The following is a 22112-nucleotide window of genomic DNA, read 5'->3' on the forward strand; positions in this document are numbered from 1 at the left end:
ACAGAACATCTGGCTACCCACCCAGAGAAGTGCCCCCCTGCCTTGGATTCTTCTGGGCACACAATAGTCTGAAGATATATGAGCTTTTAGGTGTTGTCCTGGAAGTGCATATATCATTACTCTTCATTGGCTAGAAATAGACATAAGACCCCAACAAAACTGCAATGTGGCTGAGAAATGTAGGAGAATGATGCATATAGATTTCATAAACACTAAGTGTTGTTTCACCCCCCCTTAAAGTACTTTATTTTCCTCATATACTTTCATAGATGAATAAATCAAGGCACAGAGAAGAGAAAATACTTGCCCCAAGTCACACACTGGGGGATCCAGAATTAGAAGCCAGGGCTCTCTGATGGCAAAATCCAAATTCTTTCTGCAACACCCTATTGGCTCTGGCTTCCTAGAGCTCACAGTATACCAGGCTTTTCCACACACTCACATGTTCCATCGTTTATCATTTTGATTGTAAGAAATAGTGTGCTGGTAAAATGGTAAACAACTGGTTCTCAAAACAAAACCAAAAATCCTTGATTGGTAGTCATTGCTACTTTTCATGGAGTAAATAATTCCGTCATGGTCAATTTCAAGTTACCAATTTCACTGAATGTAAAAAGGCGGGACAAAGTGTACACTGGTGCAAGCTAGCCCCAACACATCATTGGTCATTATCAACAGGAAGTTTTTCTTGCCAGTGTAAACAAATCAATGTTACTAGAAAGATGTCAGAGACTCACAGAACTTAAGAGTGACTGAAGAAAGTAACTCGAGAACTGGACAGGAAGCACAAACAGAAATTATCTGATCGGGATTCTGTTCTGGGGATAAAATCACATAAACCATTCTTTTTCACTCCTGTGTCAATCACTTAAGTTTCAAAGTCCAACAAAAGAGAACGTGATTGAGTAAGAGTAGATTGCATACCTGCCCCCTTGACAATACCAGAACAAGGAAAGGGGGTATCTGGCTTACTCTATTTCAGTAGGGGGACACAAGCATCTGGACATGTCATCTTACAAAGGCTACATATTAATTTTCTATTAATTCCCAACAAATGACCACAACTTGAGTGGATAAAACAAAATCCATTTATTATCTCATAGTAATTGTAGGTCAGAAGTCTGGGCATGGTTTGACTGGTTTCTCTGTTCAGGCAAGCTTGGAATCAAAGGGTTGGCAGGGTTACATTTCTTTCTGGAGCCTCTGGGGAAGAATCCACTTCCAAGCTATTCAGATTGTTGGCAGAACTCCTGTCTTTGCATCTGTAGGTCTGATATTGTTTCTTTGCTGGTTATCTGCTAAAGGCCTCACTTAGTTCATACGGGTCAACCATATTCTTTGCCACATCTCCTCCACCTTCAAATCCAGGCATAGAGAATTTTCATGCATCTGATCCCTCTCTTCAAATATTTCTTGCCAGGAAGAGCACAGTCCCCTCTAAGTTCTCACCTGATTAGGTCAGGCCCACCTAAGATGATTTCTGTTGAAACTGTCCCTCAGAACAATGTATTCCTTAAAATATAACCCATGAGAAATTATACTAGTTACCAAGCATGTTTATATATAGCCTTAAGAAAAGCAAATACTGGCAACAAGCCTCTGGGGGAGAGGACGATATATGTCCTTGAAGCTGAGCAGCTGGGAACGCCCAGCCCATTCACGGCAGAATATGGCCTGCTTCATTTTTTTCATTATCTCCCCTTCCCCCAAGAGCACCTGTGGCTAATTAGATGAGCCCTTTAAATGTGCTTGCTCAACTATAAACTTTATACTGCTTGACCAGATAGATATATTTTGCCTTCCTTCTTGTTTATCTACAAGGCATATGATTAATGTGTAGCCTTCTTCAGCTCCTTTGTTGATTACTGTCTATATATAATAAAAAGGGGACTGAGGAGTTGTTCAGGGAAATAGTCTTTTCTACTCTTGTCCCTGCTCCCTTTCTCTTGCAGCTGACTTGTTTTTGCGTCATTCTTCTCCTGTGTGCCGTCAGAAAGTGGCATTCTGTATTTTAAGTTCAACTGATTGGGGACATTAATTACATGTGGAAAATCCCTTCACAGCAGCACTTAGATTAGCATTTCATTGAATAATGGTTAAAAGGTATATGGGTAAAAGGGATGGGGATCTTGTAGGCCATCCTTGAATTCTGTCTACCACAGTTTCATCATCACAAAAATGGGGGAACTGTATTGCTTAAAAGGAAATTGAGTGCCACCAGGAAAGATAAATGGATACCAACAAGAGAGGTAATCATTACAGTACGTTTGTTCAATATCTGCTCATACTTTTGCTATCGCATACTTTGGAAAAAGGACAACATGTAACTATTCTTCCTACAAGCAAGATGGAGATAAATATAAAGTCTTATCAAACTTGGCATCTAGGTTCAAGTTTAAGATCTTCAGATGACATCCATTTACCCTCTAGTTCAAATGAATGCTGCGATATATTGTAATAAGGTAGATAAATTAAAAAACTCAACTGTCACCAACTCACCATACATAAAATAGTACATAAAAGAGAGAATTAAATGGGACACATTAAAATATGAAAATATATACTATAAAAAATAAAATATGAGTAACTACTGTAGTCTTAACTTCTAAAACTGGTTACCAGGACAAAGTTGCTATAAACTCTTTTCCTTTACTTTCCACATCATGCTTTCTACCAAGTCCCCATCTCAATCAGATGGGCTCTTTACCTAGAAAAATGATTCAAATATTTATTCATGCTTTTAGTCTGAGGTATTGGTAGCCTTGCATGTATGAGGTTGCTGTAGCCCAATAATTCTTACCACTTTGGGATTTGATAAAGGCACCCTAGAAGATCTTCAAGCCTCCAGACACATTCCTTTCTACCCCCATTATGTAGCAGCAACCCTACTTCCTCATGAAAATTGAAATCAATCATCTTCGCCAGTACAAAAGTCCCCATTTTTACCTTTTTGTCCATTGGCATGATGATTCCAAAACTGCCAGGTGAACATCTCAACTTCCAAATCAATGAAATCATTGTTTAGTAACCTGATAGAAACATGACTTGCTTGGGTACTAAAAATTCTAACCTGGTAGAGCACACAGTTACAGGGATCATTAACAAAACATTTTGTGAATATGTCTTTAGGAACAACTCTAACTTTCATCATTTAGTTCTTAGACTTAGGAATCCTGGCTATTGACTAGATGGCATTATATATATTGATGACTAGAATAGATACTATATATTGTAGGACAACACCTCTAACACATTAAGTGTTGCCTCTTGACTGGTGCCATGGCTGTCTTCAAGAGTTATTATTCCATTGTATAAGGACAACTTCTTTCTGTGTTGTGCAGTGCACAACCAGTGAATTCCATGGGTATAAGCCAATCACCAAACTTTGGGGTTTAAAGTGAACCCCTTGATCAGAAGCAACATTGTATGAAATTTCACAACTTTGGATGAGGCGTCCTCTGTAAGATCACAGATAGTGGTGCTGACAGAAGTACTGCAGGCAGAAAAGGTAAATCCACACTGAAGATACTCATTTATTCCAGAGAAATTATAAAGTCAAGTAACTTCTTCATGACATAATTGGTCCAATTAATTACCATACTCCCAGGTATCTGACTGGTCCCCTTGAGACTGGTACACATCAGGAACTCAGAATAGTATTGCCAAGTTGGGCATTCAGCAATTGGTAGGAGGGTGGTCACATCAGTCCCTGTGAGGGGAAACCATGTTGCTGAGGCCATACATACATAACCTCTGATCATGCTACTGTGACCACTTTGTACAGGTGCCCATCGAGCAAGCACAGGAGTAGCTGAATAAAGAGGCTTACTGACCACTACTCAGTAGGTCATATTGCCCACCCAATTACTGAGGCCTTTTGGTGAGCATTCACATCTAACATAATAGTCTCATATTCCTGACCAGTCCCAAGAAGTTCATACATCACTTCCCTAAATCTGTTTTGTGTGCATTTCCCCAAATGTCTTCATTCAAAATCTCTGCTAATTGGGATGAACAATTAACCCTGGACTTAGATCTGGATGCAACAACTTATGAAACTTAGGGTTTTTTTTTCCTATTTAGAGAGGAGCGAAGACACTTTTGTTTGTATGAAGAATAACTGCATCATGTTACAGTGTCCTTTTTCCAAAGGGTTTAATGGCAAGAAGTGTGTATAGATAGATAAGCAAACTTTGGTGATTATTTGTTAAAATAAGAATAATTTTTATGTCTTGTTACTCTGATGTAACTCAAGACTTATTAAAAGCTGCAAGAGGGATGCCTGGGTAGCTCAGTGGGTTAAGCGTTTGCCTTCGGCTCAGGAGATCATGATCCCAGGGTTCTAAGATGGGAGTCCCAAATCAGGCTCCTTGCTCAGCAGGGAGCCTGATTATCCCACTGCCTGCCACTTCCCCTGCTTGTGTTTGCTCTTTCGCGCGCGCGCGCGCGCTATTTCTCTGACAAATAAGTAAAATCTTAAAAAAAGAAAGTTGAAGTAATAGTAAAAATACTTCCTGTATACACTTAACCCAGATTCCCCGATGTTAACACTCACTGTATTTATTTTATCCTCTCTCTCTCTACACACACACGTGCATACAACTTTTAAAATATTTTTAGTGTAAGTTACAAAGGCATTCTCTTACAGAAAACAGTATAATAATCAAAATCAGATCACTAACATTGATATAATTCTATTATCTAATTTAAAGACTTTATTCAGTAGATTTTGCCAACTGTCCAAATTGCACTAGACTTTTGTGAGCAAGGAAGGGACAGAATCAAATCTCTTCTGGGGTATGAAAAGGGCAGACATTGCACTGAAGCCCAGAGTAGAATATAATTCACAGATTGATTTAAAGGGGTTTCCATGGGTATTGGGCCTTTCTGCCATCCCCAGGCTCCAATAACTTTCCTTCTCTTTAGGCTTCCAGAATTCTCTTGTGACCCTCCACACCTCTGGTGTTGCCATAACCACATTTTTCTATAAATAGACTTCACCTGGGATTGATTGCTCCAAGACTGTTCCACCACGTCAGCACCTAACACAGCTTAGAAGATCCACAGGGATCCATCACTATTATATAGATTAGGTTACTGTCCTACGAGCTCAAGAGTTGGGGGAGTTCCCAGAGATTATCTATTCTCATCTTCCCATTCTCAGCTGAGCAACTGAGGCTCAGAGAACTCTAAGACTCCTAGGGGCAGCTGGTAGAACATCCTATTGGCTTCTCTTAGACTTGGTGCCTTCCCCATACATCACACAGCTGGTCTACATTTCCCTCCCTACAGAACAGTCACAATCTGCACACAGGATGGAGCTAGGGGTGTGGGTGGTGATGGGTGTGGGAGTGAATGACACTTCAAGGAAGACCTGTACTTACCTTGGGGAGCTTATAGATGGGCAGGTCGTTCTTTTCTGAGACTGCAAAGTGGAGTCCATCTACCTGAATGTGGGAGCCGTAAACATATACCAGGAGAAACCTGAGGTAGGTGAGGGACTCTGTGGTCTAATCCAACACATAATGAAAGCACCAACTTGCACAGAAAGGCCGCCCCAATCCCACAGAACATGGGTGTTTCATACCAACAAGAATAACTAGCACACAGAAATGCAGGAACCGTGGCGCAGGCCTGAGGTACCACAGAGATGCAGGGATAGAGCAACCCATATCCCCAAAGTCCTCAGATTGAGATTCCTTAGAGACATGCCTAAGAAAAGGGCCAGGATCCAGGCCTGGCTGAAGGAGGGGAGCCTGGCAGTGAAGACAAGAGGCAGGGGAGGGGCTGGGGCTCCACAGTGCTGGCTCCTTCCTATTAATCCTGGGCTCTCTCTCCCTCCCCCACAGAATGTGGATATCACTCCAGAACCTGAGGAAGCCCTGGATACCATTCCTAGGAGGCTAAATTGACTTTGCTCTTGTTTGTTTCTTTGTTTTTTGTTTTTTTTTTTTTTTTTAAACCCTGAGAGCTCGTTTCTGCCCTTGCCCACATGCTTAGGTACCACCAAGCCTCTGAGGAAGTTATGGCTTAGGCCTAATTTCATCCTCAGTGAGAGTTCCAGTAAAGATCTCAGTAGCTCAAACCAGGTCCTTGTTCAGTCACAAAATAATCTAGCTTGGTACAAAGCCTTGTCTTACTTTCTCAATTCTTGTTCTCTGAGCAACAAAGATTATTCTTTCTCCTTGCATGTGGGAGAAGAGGCCAATGTGAGGTTTCTTTCACTATCCATAAAAACTTGTCTCTGTGATGAGGCCTTGGTCCTATTGCAGTGGGGGATTGTGAGGGCTTTCTAGAGGGACAGGTTCCTGGGCAACATTTCCAGAGATGAAAAGGGAGGGCCTTGTGAGCCCATCTCTTTATGGACAATGTGGCTAAGGAGATGAGATTTTTTTCTCACACATGAGACTCTAGTACCAGGATCATAGGGTTCCCTGTTCCTACTCCTGCCCTGATCCTGGAGTTATTTCACTTTCCACATGGATAATACAACCAACACCCTGGAATCCCAGGGACATCATCTCCAGGAACAGTTATTTTCCCTCTCCAACCACCCACTCTTTGGGCCTTGTCATTAACTGGAGTTCTACCTCCTCTGTCTTCTTAAATGCAACTATCTGACCACCTACACCCTCTCTCTCATTATTTCATCTCTTTTAATGTCACTCCAGGATACCTAGCAGCATGTCTCTTACATATGAGTCACCTAAGCAGAATTTATAAAGTAAACCATACTTGTTCTTGGACCTCATTAACATTTGTGTTCATTACTTCCTCCTTTGTTTCCTAATCCTTAAACAGAATCTACCCATATTTTTACCAGTTGAAAGCTAATTTGCCCCTTAGGCTAGAACTGAGGCCCTCTCTTTCCCATATAAACAAGTTTATCTCTCCCCAACATGGAAAAACCAGAGAGCACATCTAATTCACTTTGCAGTTTCAATGTTTATTTCTGATACCAAAACTTGACAGCACACAAGGGGGAAAAAAAGCAACAGACAAGGAACAGCAAATAAATTTATCTTGCATGCCACTTTCAGTCAACAGGACGTGGCTCTCTAGATAGCTGTTTAGAAGGAATCTGAGGCTTCAGCCTCACTCAGGGGAAAGACTATTGCAACTGATTAGCAATATCTGTGGACATAAGAAAGAAAAAATTAATAATCAAGGATATATTTCTAATAGTAAGAAATATAAACACCAAATAGTGCTTCCCTGTACTTTCCTCATCTCCCCACCACGGGTTTCCTAGGACTCACAGATCATGCATATAAATACATTCCCACATACCCTCTATCCCCCAATGACCCTAACTGCCCAAACCAAAGTTATATACCTACCCAACATCTCACTCAACCCAGAAGAAACCAATGGCACCAAAGTTGGCAGCGAAGTTGGCACTGGCTGTACCACCAGGGCCAATAATGGGGCCAGCGAAGGTCTGAGGAAATCTGGAGCGGGCATTCTGGTGGTATCTGGCCCAGAAGGTAAATGGGATTCTAGACCAGGGATCGCCAAAATCTCCTTCCTCATCCCAGGTCAGCAGCTCAAATTCAATGTCATCCCAGCTCCAGGGCCCAGATACGGCCTCATCTCCAATCCCCATGCGGGTTCTCGCCTCAGCCCGGGCCTCAGCCTCAGCTGCAGCAGCGTCCAGAGCATCCAAGGCCTCATCTGCAGCCTCCATGAACTGTGCAGTCCAGTCACGAGGATCTCTTTTCTGAACCTGAGATGAAAAATAGAAAGTAAAACAAAACCCGTAATAGTAGGGAGTTAATATTTACGACACACCTGCTATATATATTTAGCACTCTACTTTGTGCTACTGTTTACATAACAGCAACAATAAATACCACAAATAATGCAGGACCTACCATGTGCAATATCTGAGGTCTTTTTCCTGCTCTGGGCCTTTCCCAGCCAGTCATACATCATCCCTTCACCTATCAACTCTGAAACAGTTCCCCTATTACCTCTGCAATGAATCTCAGCACTTTCATCTTGCTAGTTTCATGGTAGGAACGGAGGCCCCAGAGGAACTCATACTCAGGAGGGTTGCTGTTGGGCACTCGTCTGTAATCCAGGTACCTTATAGAGCAGAAAGGTGTTTGTTTCTACCCAGGCAAGAAGAACAATGCATCATACTATATTTGAAACCCTCAATTTTAGGTAGCAACCCCTCCCCCCATATTCATTCATAGCCTAGCTTAATTCTATTTTTTTTCAAATTTATTTTTATTTTAAATTGGCTCCATGTCCAGTGTGAAGCCCAATGCTGGACTTGAAATCACGACCCTCAGATCGACACCTGAGCTGAGATCAAGAGTCAGACGCTTAACCAACTGAGCCACCCGGGCACCCCATAAACCTAGCTTAATTATATTCTAAGAGCCAGGTCTTCAAACTCCTGTACTAGTGCTTCTACATTAAGCAGCCACCTAGAACTGCAGGGTGGCTTATATAAGGTCATAGAAAGGACAGTGCTTAATCTCACCCCTTGTGTCCCAGCTCTAACTCCACATTCTTGTAATCTTGTTATTTGAGACACAGTTGGCCCACTACAATGATTACTGTACACCTCAGCCTTGGAAATGTCAAGTGTGGGTATAGTGGACAGGCTTTACTTGCAAGATAACTATACTGCAGAAAAATCCAACCACAAGCAGGGATACTTGATAAACACTTCCAAGTATGTATGCGTTTTTCTATGTGAACGCATAGGTATAGTGTAAGAAATGAGCACAGGAAGGATTGTCTGAGGCTGAGCAGCACCAAGAACTCATGAGGACCAGACAAAATCCCTTACATAGCACTTACTTTTGCTTTACAAACTCGTAAGTGAGAAGTTTCCTCAGATCTCCAAGAAGAGGATGTCTCACCCTGATAGTATAAAAAAACAAACCCATAATCAGAGACTATGACACTGTCCAAAGAAAAGAAAAGAGCTTCCTAGCACAGAGGTCAGAGATGAAAGAAGAGACAGAGTTCAGAACTATTTGCCCATCTACCCAGGGTACATCCTTGGGCTCTGTACCTCCCCAAACCAATTCCCCTAGACCACCAGGCTGATGCAATCCTGGGACCATCCTCTGTTGCCAAAGGATGATATAAACAAGCAAGAGATGAAAGAGCCCAGTCATACCCAGGACGCAGTCCCATCTTGCGTAGTGCCTCCCAGAGGACAGCTGCAATGGGAGGCAAGGGGAGACAATGCACGGAAAATGAGCACGGAAATCAGGCTGTAGCCAACCCCCAGCTGCAGGTCCAACCACTCACCTTCACTGGCACGGTTGCCATTCATGAAGATGACGCCCAATATCACTAAGAGGAGACCCAGCTTGGGTGTGTCTTTGGTCCTAAAGGGGTACAAAAAATGTGTTTTCAGTAGTCATTTGTATTAGACACCTGGGGCAGCTTACCCATCTAGCTTCCCCAGTATTCCTTAGCAAGAAGGTAATTCTACCTCATTTCTGACCATGAGCTGTATATGATCCTAAATCTTGGACCATGACCTACTTGACACTCCCAGAAAAAAGCACCACTGAGAAAGGCAATGTTCCACCTCTTTTCCCATCTTACGTTCCCAATATGCCAGCCAGGGACTCGGGGGTACTGATGAGAATATACAGGTGTTCTTCTTTGTCAATCTCCTTCAGCTGAATCCCAAATTTCTAAAGGAACAAGAAAATAGACTGAAATTACAGTATCTAGCACTGGCTACCCATATTCAGTTGCTCACCTCCCTGTGAGACTTCAGCTCTAAACTCCCAGTAGGAATCCCATGAATCTTTGTTATCAAAACCTTCCCTCATTATCCCTGTTCCTCAGGGCTGCCTTCTCACCTTCTCCAGGACAAAGCATGCACGTTCAATGATTTCTGGATAAACATCAGTGTATTCACGGATGATATCCCTCAGCATTTCTGCAGGAGAGAGAACAGGGTACCTGAACTGAGTAGGGGCCATGGAACTACAACCCCTTTGCCAGTCCTGCTAAATGGAACAGAGTCAGGGCCCTCAAGAATGAAAAATGAAGAATCAGCCACAGAAAGGGGACTAAAGGGGAGGGGACATATAAGCAAAGGGATGTCCATATCTATGGAGAGAGGGGAAGGGCAGAGTGTTGGAGGAGAGCACTGGGTGCCTACCTGAGCGCTTGATGGGCACCTTGGTATAATCTTTAAGCATCAGGTACTTGACCAACTTATTTGCCTATGAGGGGAAAAAAAGGAAATCATTAAAGTTATTAAAATAGTTACAGGAAACTTAAATGAATAGAAGCTAGAAGGACGACAAAGAAAGGAATAAGAGAGGGAAAAGTGACTAGGAATAACAGTTCTTACTCTTTCCTGAAGAAGGGCCACATCTCGGGGCTGTGAGGCACCCAGGTTCTGTGAGGCACGCGAATTGGGAGAGGGGCGCAGGTTTGGTGAAGGTCGCAGGTTCTGCCAGTCAGGTGGAACTGGCCAGTCAGTGGGGATCCAGTCAGGTGGGAGCGGCCAGTCAGTGGGAATTGGCCAGTCAGGTGGTAGAGGCCAGTCAGGTGGTAGGGGCCAGTCAGGAGGGCCCTGCCAATCTGGAGGACCCTGCCAGCCTGGTGGGTTCTGCCATCCAGGTGGGGTCTGCCATCCAGGTGGATTTTGCCAGGCCAGTGGGTTCGGCCAGACAACTGGACCAGGCCAGACGATGGGGTTCGGCCAGATCACTGGATTCTGCCAGATCACTGGGTTTGGCCAGATCACTGGGTTCTGCCAAGCAACTGGGTTTTGCCAGGCTGGTGGGGTCTGCCTAGCTGGGGGGCTCTGACGTGCTGGTGGGGTCTGCCTGGCTGGCTGGTTTTGCCAGCCTGACGGGTTCTGCCAGGCCAATGGGGTCTGCCAGAGCACATTGGGGGGTGCGCCAGGTGGGTTCTGAGTGGTAACTGGAACCGGTGCAGACCTCCACGTCCCTGTAGCCAATGGGGCCCGCCTCTGATCTCCACTGCTGTTTTCGTCCACATTCAAGTTATTAATCTGCATCATTAGAGAGAAGGAAGGTCCAAGGTCACCAGATGTTTGTTTCCCAACCCTATTACAGGAAGGTCCCCTAAAACCCTCACCTGTAGTGACAGCCTGACCCACTAGCCAATGGTCACCCTGAGTCCTGGGCTTGTCTTTCACTCTCTTCAAAGCAGGAGTTTCATCTCTGCATCAGGACAGGAGCAACCCAAGTGTGGGGCCTGAAGCTTTTCCTCTTCCTATGTCCAACACTGGCTCTGCTTGTACCACCCTGGACAAATCACTCAAGTCACTTCACCTCTCTAGAACTTAATTTCCTTCTCTGTGAAACTGAGACTATAAATCCTAGCTGGTAACATCTTGAAGATTTAGATAACCTGTGTGAACGAGCCTAGCTCAAGACCTAATACACAGTGGCTATTATGAAAATGTAAACTGAATTACGTACACAGTGTATATATTATGTGTCCATGTCTCATCTCCCCATTAGTCTGTGAATATTCAGAGGGCAGAAATTATCACATTCACTTTATCATCCCCTACAACCTAACTGAATACAGGCCATTATAAACGTATTTTTTTGTGTGTTATTTAGAACAAACGAACCTCAGAGAAGAAAGGAGAGGGCCCAAAGCAAAGTGGAGCTAGCAGGGATCTCACCTTGCGAGTCCTCTTGCCCCGAATTATAGTCCTGGACTCCAGATTCTGAGCCTGGGAACCATCTGCTGATGTCTGTGCAGCTGCACCATCAGATTCAGGGATACCTGGGTTGGTCTCTACCTCAGGCTGGTTAGTGGCCATCTTGACTTGGTTAATATTCTGGGTCTGCGTATCAACTGTTGGGGTCTTAGTGGTGTCATTCCAAGCCTTAAAGGCTGTCTTAGGCTGAGTGTTGGCCATCTCACTGGCACTGAGAGACTGAGAGAAATTGTAGGTGGTATTTGGGCCCACCTTAGTAGTGGCATTCTGGGCCTTAAAGGCCGTCTCAGACTTGTTAGCAGTTAACTCACTGGTGGTTGCTGCCTGGGAAAAATCATAGGCAGCATTTGGGCCCTTTGGGGTGGGATTCTGGGACTTAAAGGCTGCCTTAGGTGGCGCATTGGGCATCTCCTTGGCATTCAGAGCCTGAGAGAAATCATAGGCACCATTTGGGCCTTTTGTGGGGGCATTCTGAGCCTTAAAGGCTGTTTTGGGCCTAGCGGCAGCTGCTAAAACCTGAATATCAGCCATCTCACTGGCTGTTGGGGGCTGTGAATTCTGGGGACTAGCATTCGGCCCAGCTGCTGTAGCCTGGTTGGTAGGTGGAGCCTCCGAAATCTGGATGGCCTCCATCAGGGTCTGCATAAGCAAGGTGCTGTCTTCTACGGAGGCCTCAGCCTGCAAATACAGGGGGAGAAAATGAAATTTCTGGGCCTCCAAAGTGGAAGCAGGAGGGTTGGGGAAGCAGTGCAGGGGAAGTACAGGCAGGCGGATGGTGCAAAAAGGCTGAGGCGCAGATCTAGAAGACCAGCAAGGGGTGATGGGAAGCGGAATGGTAACAAAACATGTGGTAGTGATGGAGTGGGGCAGGACTAAATGAGGGGTGGGGCGGAATGAGGAGGGGGACGAAGTAGAATGAAGGGGGCGGTGGGGGGTGATGGAGGAGGTAAGAGCAGAGAATTGCGGTGTGCGGCAGGAGCTATGGATGCGAGGCGAGCCAGAGCAAGGCTGCCGCCTCGAGGAGTTGAGGGGAATAGTGGGGCGGGGTGGGGGGGTGCGTTGCAGGCGTGGGGAATGCAGGAGAGAGGGAGGGTGGCGACGGGAGGTTGGGGGAGGGGGTGGCAGACTGCTCTACAAGCGTCAGGGTTGTGGAAGAAAATGGTTCCTTACCCAACCCGCATTCTCTGGGCAGATTGCCCTGAGTACTAACAGGGTCTCCCCTCTCTCTAAGCAGGGACTGATGGCTGAAAAGGGACGCCCCTCCCCCACCCCCAATAAACCATGGGAATTTGAAAGACGACGGAGTCTAGGCACGAAGAAGGCAAAATCAGATCCAGGCTTTAGGGCGGCCAAAGGGGCCCCAGGGAACTGTCGGCTAGGGAAATGGTGGGGTGGGGGGTGGAGATCTCACCTGGAAGCCGAGGAGGCCCGCACCACAGTCCATTTTCTGAGCCATGGCTCCTGTCCCTCTGGCAAGAGCAGAGCCTGGGGGTTGTGGGGGAGGAGCTGGGCGTTATACTACAGAGGGCAAATAGGAAGGGCCGAATTGGGGGGGGGGGGTCGGGTTTGACTGTGGGGGAGAATGAGGCGCTGAATGTGAAGGGAACGGGCTGGATCAGTGTGGGAAAAGTGAATGGGTGTCAGGATGGAGGCTCTGAATCCCGAGAAGCTACTGACGGGGAGAAGCTTCAAATCGGGGTTTGGAAAGCCAGTAACAGTTCTTAATCCAGGGGGAGTGGGTTGGGACTCGCATATGGTAAATTGAATGGAGGTTTCGAATCAGGAGGAATCGTATGACAGTCGAGATTGAGGTCGAGAAATCTGTGGAGATTTTTAACGATGGGAGGGGTTCGGAGAACGAACAGGGGTTCTGAGTAAGGGAGGATCGGGTAAGGGGCGTGAATGGAGGTTCGGGGGGTGGAAGGGGGATCAGAATCCGGGGTAAAGGGATCGAAATGAAAAATGGGAGGCCCGCACCAGGGGGCAGATGCCCTGTCTGGGGGCTAAATCTCACCTTGCCTCAGGCCCCAACCCCAACCCCCTCGTTGCCTCCCTTCTTCACGACTCAGAGGATCGGGATTGCAGTGCTCGGCTCTCAGCAGCCGCACCCTCTCCTTGTCCAGGAGAAAATGCCAGCGCGGCAGCTAGGACGACCCCGCCTCTCCGCCTAATATACCACCCACCGCCTCAGATAGTTGTGCGCATGCGCAAGACCTGACCGACCAAATAAAAGTCCCGCCCGCTTCCCCAACAAAAGCTTCGTCCTGAACACCACGGTGCGCATGTGCAGTGGGAGGCAATCCCGCCCCTTTGCCAACACACCATCCCACCACCAACCAGGTCGACAGTATACCACGGTCCCACCTCCTTCATCAATATCCCCTCCCCCAAACAGATGCGCTGTGTCTTTAGATCCCACCCCTTGCCCCACAAGCCGGCCCCCTACCTTTTCCGCAATGCGTCTGTGTTCTATCCCTCCCCTCTTGTGGCCCCTCCTGTCCAGTCGGCAAGCACCTCCACACACACACCCTCCCGCGCCTAGCACCACTTAGGTCACTATTAAGGAGGTGTCCGTGTGGGGTCTCTACTGCAACAAGTGCTAGGCTCCTGCTAAGCTCACCTACTTTTCCAGGGAAAGGAATGGTCGGACTGTTGGAGATAGAAAGTCTGCACCTGTCACAAGAATTCGTACGATCCCTCTCAACAGATCCCAGACTCATAAACATTAGCTTCTTTCCTGCCCTTTGTGCAGCTCCAGCCATGCGCATATTTCGTGCACAGGTGAGGAGGGGAGGGGAGGGAAGGGAACAGCTTGAACATCACAGCGCAATCTATGCTGGGGGTTGTCTTTCTCTCAGGCAGCCCTGGGAGGTGAATGTCAGCAACCCCATTTTACAGGTCAGAAAGCTAAAGCACAGACACACTCAATGACCTAGACAAGGCCACAGAACCAGTCAAGAGAAAATGCAAAATGTGGGCCTTGGGTCCTCATGACTCCAAAATCCTTGTTCCACTAGTGCTGGCCTGGGAAGTAAGGCACCCTACCCTCTTCAGTTCTGAGCGACAGATCCCACACATACACCTCCTGTGCCCTGTCAACACCTATTCTAAACAAGCAAGGTTTGTATTCCCCAGGACTTAAGCGCATGTGGGAAAACAGAGACCCCTAGTCCCCACCCCCTCTATGTGGGTCCATCCAGGTGTGGGAATTGTTCCTGGAGGGTCCACTCCCTGCTCCCATTGTCAGTTCTCTCCCTATGAGTGGCACAAACACCGCTGCCCCTAAGGCCTTCCTGGTGCCCACTTGAGAAGCCAGGACAATCAGGCTCTTACGTGCCTGAACCATGGCAAGTCTGGATTTAGTGTAAATGTTTATCCTGGTTCCTTCCAGGGCTTGGGCCTCAACTCCTGGGATGAATTGCTGGGATATTCTACTAGCTGTGTGAGCTGGCTCAGGTCATTCCACTTCCTGAGCCAGATTCTCAACATACAAAATGGGAAGCACAAATAGCACTGACTGGTGTCCGACCCAAGGACACATATGCTGATATGCTTCCAGATGACTGGAGACTCAGACAGAAAATCATATACAGATGTGAAATGACTCAAATTAACTGATACTTTCCAAAAATACAAGGCAGACCTTGGTACATTTCACATTTGTTCTGGCATCACTTCCTGCCAGGAGTCTGCATATGAAAGAAAGCTAATGCTAGGAAGATGGCAGCATTTGGTCCCCAAGGGCCAACATCAATTCTGCCTGGCTGGATGACTTTCCTCATCTGTTGCATAGCAACCTCCCCTGTCAGCTGCCTGTTTTTCCTCAGCACTTCCTCTGTAAAGTGTCTGCAGTGGGACGTGATCAGACTCAGGAAAGGAGGTCTGAAACATCATTTTATATGCTATCTGCTTCTATATCTGTATCTCCAGTCTTGCTTTGGCCTATGAATTCTAGATCCATAATCCAACTGCCTGCCTCACTTCTGCAACTGGATATTCCTCAATATTTTCAAATTTAATAGGTCTCAAACTGACTCCTTTGTACATATCCTCTTCCTCACGGACACTGTGTTTCTCCCTTAGTCATGCCACTCTCTCCCCCTTAGAATAAAAAGCCTTTTAGGGAAATGGATTTTCATTTTGTTTTATTCATTGCTGTATACCCTTTATCTGCAATGACACCTGGCATATTTTATATGCTCAAAAATGTTAATGAATGAATGAATCACACCATCCACCCTCTTGCTCAAGCCAGAAACCTGAGAGGTATTCTTTTTTCCTTCCTGTGTTTCCTTATATAAACAATGCATATTTGTCATTAAAAATTTAAACATTGCGGCACCTGGGTGGCTCAGGTGGTTGAACACCTACTCTTGATTTCAGCTAAGGTCATGATCTCAGGGTTGTGAGATCGAGCCCTGCGTCAGGCTCTATGCTCAGTGTGGGGTCTGTTTGAGATTCTCTTTCTCTTCCTCTGTCCCGACCCCCACTCACACAAACACACTAAATAAATAAATAAATAAATAAATAATATCTTTAAAATATGAAAATAAAAAGAATTTAAATAATAACATTAAGTATTTTAGAAACTGAGTAAACATCACTCCAAATGGCATCATACCAACCTGAGATAACTGATAATCAGATTTTGATGCTACCTTTTCACGTAATACTTTGTGCATACATATGCTTACAAAAATGGGATTATATATATGCTGTATTTTAAACTGCATTCTTTCACTTAACTGCCTCCTACTCCTTTCCTCCACTTCAACCCTCATCTGCCAAACATGCATTTTAACAACCATTTTTGTATCTTTCCATGTTTAAAAAGTCCTCTTATTTTTTACTATTTCACAAAAATTAAGGTCATATACACTTTAATTCAACAGATTTATTTTAGTTAACACTAATCTACCTCTGACTCAATTTTTAACACTGCTGCATAATATTCTACGATAGGTATGTACTGCAATGTAGTCAGTAATTTCCCAATGACAGTCATCTAGCTTCAATGTGATGGGGAGCAAATACATGCACACAACACTGCAATAAAATACTTGTACATATATCCTTGTATTTAATGCTTAATGTTTTTCATTCCTGTGACACCAAATGCCCAGGAATCAGACTGACATACTCTACAGTGCTTGGTAATATAAAAACTTTTCCAAACTTTGTGTCAATGTGACATGTATTTTATTGGTGTCTCTCCTGTGGTTTTAATTTACATTTCTGATGCATGTGGTGAAACACACATTCATGTATTAATGGATCTATTAGATTTTTTTGTAAAGTAATTGTGCAAGTCTTTTTTATCTCTTTGTCTTATTTTTAGGACTCTTTCTACAGTACTACAGGTGCTTATTGAAAACCTTGGGGTTAGATATACTTCAATTATTTTTTTTATGTTTTAGTAAGGGAATACTGTGTTACATACTGTATACTACATAACAGTTCAAGCTGCAAAAGCCTTTATGAAGACCAGATGTTTACTTTTTCACATTCCCTTAGCAGCTAAGAGAATGTGATCTAGGATCTACCAGTGTGGCAAGGCCCTGAAAACTACCCTGAGGTCCAATGATTCATTAGAAGGACTCACAGAACTCAGAAAAGGTGTTAAAGTCATGGTTATTTTTTATTACAGCAAAAGCATACTGATTTTAAATCAACAAAACCAAAAGATGCAGAGGAAAGACTCCAGGAGAAACTAGGCATATGCTTCTGGTTGTCTTCTCTCAGTGCAGTTGTATGGCCGGTGCTTAAATCTCCCAGCAAGTTAGGTGGCAACGTGGGAGGCTTGCCTGGGCTGGGATTTTACTGAGGGTCAGTCAGGTAGACACTGGACACTCATGTGGCTGACCTTAGTTACTTAGCCTCCAGCCTGTGCAGAGGTACCACAAGGCCACGGGCCCACTGTATATGTAATATATAATACCAAAAGGGCCAAGGCCTACTATAAATCACACGGTTAACATAAACTATCTAGTATGGCCCCAAGTTCCAAGTAAACAAAAAGACACTCTACTCAGGCTGAATATTCCAAGGGCTTAGAGATTATCCCCCAAGAGCTTGTTAAGAATCAGACCTATCTTTGGAAGATACAGACTTTTTTTTTTTTTTTTTGAAATCGTAGGGTTTATAGACCCCACACATCTGTGGAGTCAATTCTACTACAATCCATTTCTAGGAGCAGCTTTGGTAGCAGGACTAACGGCAGCATGTAGTATCCAGTGTTCATTGGTGGCAGTAATGGTAGCCAGCCAGCTAACACTTAGCTAACACAACCAGCATGATTTTTGAAAAAACAAATTTTATTAATTCTACTTTAAAAATGTTTAACTTTTTATTCTGAAATAACTATAGATACATAGGCAATTGCAAAGCTAGTACAGAGAAATCCTATGTACCTCTTCAGCCACTTCCCCCAATGGGCACAGTTAGGAAACTATAATGCAATATCAAAACCAAGAAACTGGGGCGCCTGGGTGGCTCAGTGGGTTAAGCCGCTGCCTTCGGGTCAGGTCATGATCTCAGGGTCCTGGGATTGAATCCCACATCGGGCTCTCTGCTCGGCAGGGAGCCTGCTTCCCTCTCTCTCTCTCTCTCTCTGCACCAGCCTCTCTACCTACCTGTGATCTCTGTCAAATAAATAAATAAAATCTTTTAAAAAAAAAAAAAAAAAAAAAAAAAAAAAAAAAAAAAAACCAAGAAACTGACACTGGTATGATATATGTGTATAGTTCTACCACATGTAGAGGTTTCTATAGTAATCACCATAGCAACCAATATACAGAATTATAACATCCCCACAGATTTCCCTGTACACTCAAATTCATCATCCTTCCCTCCGCTATCCCTAACCCTTGGCAGCCATTAATGTGTTTTCCAACTTCAAAACTTCAACACTTCAAAAGGTTATAAAATGGAATCCTATGTCACATTGTGACTTTTTTTTTTCACTCAGCATAGTACCTGTGAAATACACCCAATTTGTTACATGTATGTATTAATGGTTCGTTCCTTTTCATTGCTTAGTACTATTCCATGATCTAGTTGTGCCACAGTTAGTTTAACAATTCACCCACTGAAGGACATCTGGGTAGTTTCCGGTTTGGGGCTATTATGAAAAACGCTGCTATAAATATTTGTGTACAGTTTTTCTTTTTTCTGTGACCAGAAGTTCTCATTTCTCTGGGATAAATGCCCAGAACTGCAATTGCTAGGTAGTATAATAAGAATACCTTAGTTTTATAAGAAACTGCCAAACTTTCTCAGAGTGGTTGTATCATTTTACATTTGCACCAGCAATGTATGAGTGATCCATTTTCTCCAAATCCTTGCCAGCAACCTGTTGTACTTTTTTAGCCACTCTCATAAATATGAACTAATAACATTTGCATTTCCCTAATATCTAATGATGTTGAACATTTTTAACATGTACTTATTTGCCATCCATATATCCTCTTTGGTAAAATGCTTCTTCATATCTTTTGCCCATTTTCTATTTATTTATTTATTTATTTATTTATTTATTTGACAGAGAGAAATCACAAGTGGATGGAGAGGCAGGCAGAGAGAGAGAGAGAGAGAGGGAAGCAGGCCCCTTACTGAGCAGAGAGCCCGATGTGGGACTCGATCCCAGGACCCTGAGCCGAAGGCAGCGGCTTAACCCACTGAGCCACCCAGGTGCCCCTTGCCCATTTTCTAATTGGTTTCTTTTTCTCTTTGTCATTTCTCTTTCTTGCCTTCCAATAAGCTAAACTTTTTTCTAGAACTCCACTATTCTGTTTGTATCCCTTTAAAATTCATATGTTGAAATCCTAACCTCCCCAAAGGTGGGCCTTTGGGAGGTATTGAGGTTGTGAGGGTAAAGTTCTCATGAAAGGGATTAGTGCCTTAGAGGCTCCAGAGATAGTTTTTTAATCCCTCCCACCATGTGAGGACACAGCGAGAAGAGGCCAGGAAAAGAGGCCTATGAATAGAGTCCTCACCAAATGTAACCACGCTGGTGACCTGATCTTTGGCTTCTCAGCCTTGAGTACTGTAATAAATAAATTTCTGTTGTTTATAAGCTACCTAATCTGTGGTATTTCATTACAGGAGCCCAAATGGACTAAGATAAAAGTCTATTTTATCTATAATGTTTTTGAGCATATAACTTTAAATTACACCTTTTTTTTTTTTAAGATTTTTTTTTTTCCATTTATTCGACAGACAGAGATCACAAGTAGGCAGAGAGGCAGGCAGAGAGAGAGGAGGAAGCAGGCTCCCCGCCGAGCAGAGAGCCCGATGCGGGGCTCAATCCCAGAACCCTGGGATCATGACCCGAGCTGAAGGCAGAGGCTTTAACCCACTGAGCCACCCAGGCACCCCGAGCATATAACTTTAAACAGACTTTTATAGTGATTGCTATAGGTATCACGTTATATATATCATATTACATATTATCAAATCATATATGTATATATGTGTATATATATGTGTGTGTATATACACACACATATTTTATTTTTGTTTTTTAATGATTTTATTTGTCAGAGAGAGACTGAGAGAGAGAGAAAGAGCACAAGCAGGGGGAGCAGCAGGAAGAGGGAGAAGCAGGCTCCCGCTCCCCAGCAAGGCACCTGATGTGGGACTCAGTCCCAGGACCCTGGGATCATAACCTGAGACAAAGGCAGGCACTTAGCTGATTGAGCCACCCAGGTAATTGAGCCACCCAGGTATCCTGACATACATATATTTTAAGGTTTTACTGATCTTGGCCTGACTGGAAGAAATCTGGGTGCCTCACTGTGTATTTATTTATTAAATTTATTTCTTGCAATGCTGGAGGCTGAGAAGTCTAAGATCAACACACCATTCATTTAACATTTTGTCAGTTTAGTGAAATACAGAAACCTTCCCTCTGTTTACATGCTTTTACCATTATTTATATTACATTTATCTTAAATATCTCCTCTTCATACACTGGGAACTACAGACACTGTTCTAATTATGGCTTCAATCATCAAGCATAATTTAAAGAACTCAAAAGGAAAAGGAAAGTATATTATGTTTATCCATATTTTATTCTTTTTGTTGCCCTTTCTTCCTTACTGATGGTCCAAAACCCTTTATCATTTCCTTTCTTTTTCAAGAACTTTCTCCAGGCATTCTTTTAGGATAAGAAGGCGGGTAACAATTCTCTTAGTTTCCCTTGTCTTGAAAATGTCTCAATTTCGTCTATATATTACTAAAGAATATTTTCATTGAGTGTATAATTAATTCTTGGTTGACAGTTTCATTCTCAGAGCCCTTGAAAAATACTGCAGCCTCAATGCTTTCGAATGAGGTAACTACTGTCATCAATTTGGTGTTCTCCTACAGGCAAAGTATCATTTCTCTCTCTGCTGGCTTTCAAGATTTTTAATTTCTGTCTTTAGCTTTCACAAGTTTGAAAATGATGTGCCTTGATATGAATTTATTTGGCAGTATCTTTTTTGGAGTTTACTCAGCTTCTTGATTCTATGGGATTATGCTTTTTTCCAAATTTGGGAAATTTTCAGCTACTTTTCTAATCCTTCTCTCTTCTTCTGTGACTGTGAGGACACTATGTTATTTTGTAACCATCCAACAAGGGCCTGAGGCTCTGTTTTTGTTTCACACTCTTATTTTTTTCTCTGTTGGTCTGACTGGATAATTTCTATTGTTCCATCTTAGAGTTCATGGATTTATTCTTCTGTCATTATTCTCCTGTTGAAGTCATCTATTGAGTTTTTTTAAGTTCATTTATTAGTTTTCAGTTTTCAATTTCCTTTTAATTCTTCTATTTCTTTCAGAGATTTTCTTTTTTTTTTTTTTAAAGATTTTATTTATTTGTCAGAGAAAGAATGAGAGCGAGAGAGACTGATAAAAATAACACGAGCAGGGCAGAAGGAGACAGAAAAGCAGACTCCTCACTGGGCAGGGAGCCCAATGCGGACTCGATCCTAGCACACTGGGATCATGACCTGAGCTGAAGGCAGACGCTTAACCGACTAAGCCACCCAGACGCCCCTCTTTGGAAGATTTTGTTTCTTTTTTGGGACTTTCTATTTTTCCATTTGTTCTTTTTTTTTTTTTTAAGATTTTATTTATTTGACAAAGAGAGTGAGAGAACACAAACAAGGGGAACAGTAGAGGGAAAGGGAGAAGCAGGTTCCCTGCCAAGCAGGGAGCCTGATCTGAGGCTCGATCCCAGGATCCTGGGATCATGACCTGAGCCAAAGGCAGATGCTTAACCATTTGAGCCACCCAAGTGCCCCTTTCCATTTTTTCTAAGAATGCTCACAACTGCTCTTTGAAACATGCTTATGATGTCCATTTAAAAATTGGTGTTAGATGATTCTAGTATCTGTGTCATCTTGGTGTTGGTGTGTGTTAACTATAATTTCTC

The 22112-nt window shown here is 43.8% G+C and overlaps 1 protein-coding gene across 2 annotated transcripts in view; it reads right to left on the reverse strand.

Annotated features, from left to right (window-relative positions):
- Positions 1-6925: 6925 nt before the first annotated feature.
- MAGED1 (MAGE family member D1) overlaps positions 6926-22112 on the reverse strand; it is a 65543-nt gene continuing 50356 nt past the window's right edge. Inside the window, exons 1-13 of one of the 2 annotated variants that reach the window (XM_082717171.1) lie at positions 13710-13922; positions 13107-13180; positions 11657-12373; positions 10343-11011; positions 10148-10211; positions 9843-9922; positions 9580-9671; positions 9277-9356; positions 9143-9185; positions 8818-8880; positions 7974-8088; positions 7341-7726; positions 6926-7134 (exon numbers count right to left, since the gene is read on the reverse strand). In XM_082717171.1, coding sequence (XP_082573297.1) covers positions 7349-7726; positions 7974-8088; positions 8818-8880; positions 9143-9185; positions 9277-9356; positions 9580-9671; positions 9843-9922; positions 10148-10211; positions 10343-11011; positions 11657-12373; positions 13107-13151 — 2346 coding nt within the window. In that variant the 5' untranslated portion in view covers positions 13152-13180; positions 13710-13922 and the 3' untranslated portion in view covers positions 6926-7134; positions 7341-7348. Of the gene's footprint in view, positions 7135-7340; positions 7727-7973; positions 8089-8817; positions 8881-9142; positions 9186-9276; positions 9357-9579; positions 9672-9842; positions 9923-10147; positions 10212-10342; positions 11012-11656; positions 12374-13106; positions 13181-13709; positions 13923-22112 lie in introns of those variants that run through there. The other variant, XM_082717170.1, reaches the window with a different exon arrangement.

This window comes from Mustela nivalis, assembly GCF_964662115.1.
Source record: "Mustela nivalis genome assembly, chromosome: X".
In the NCBI taxonomy this organism is placed as follows: domain Eukaryota; kingdom Metazoa; phylum Chordata; class Mammalia; order Carnivora; family Mustelidae; genus Mustela; species Mustela nivalis.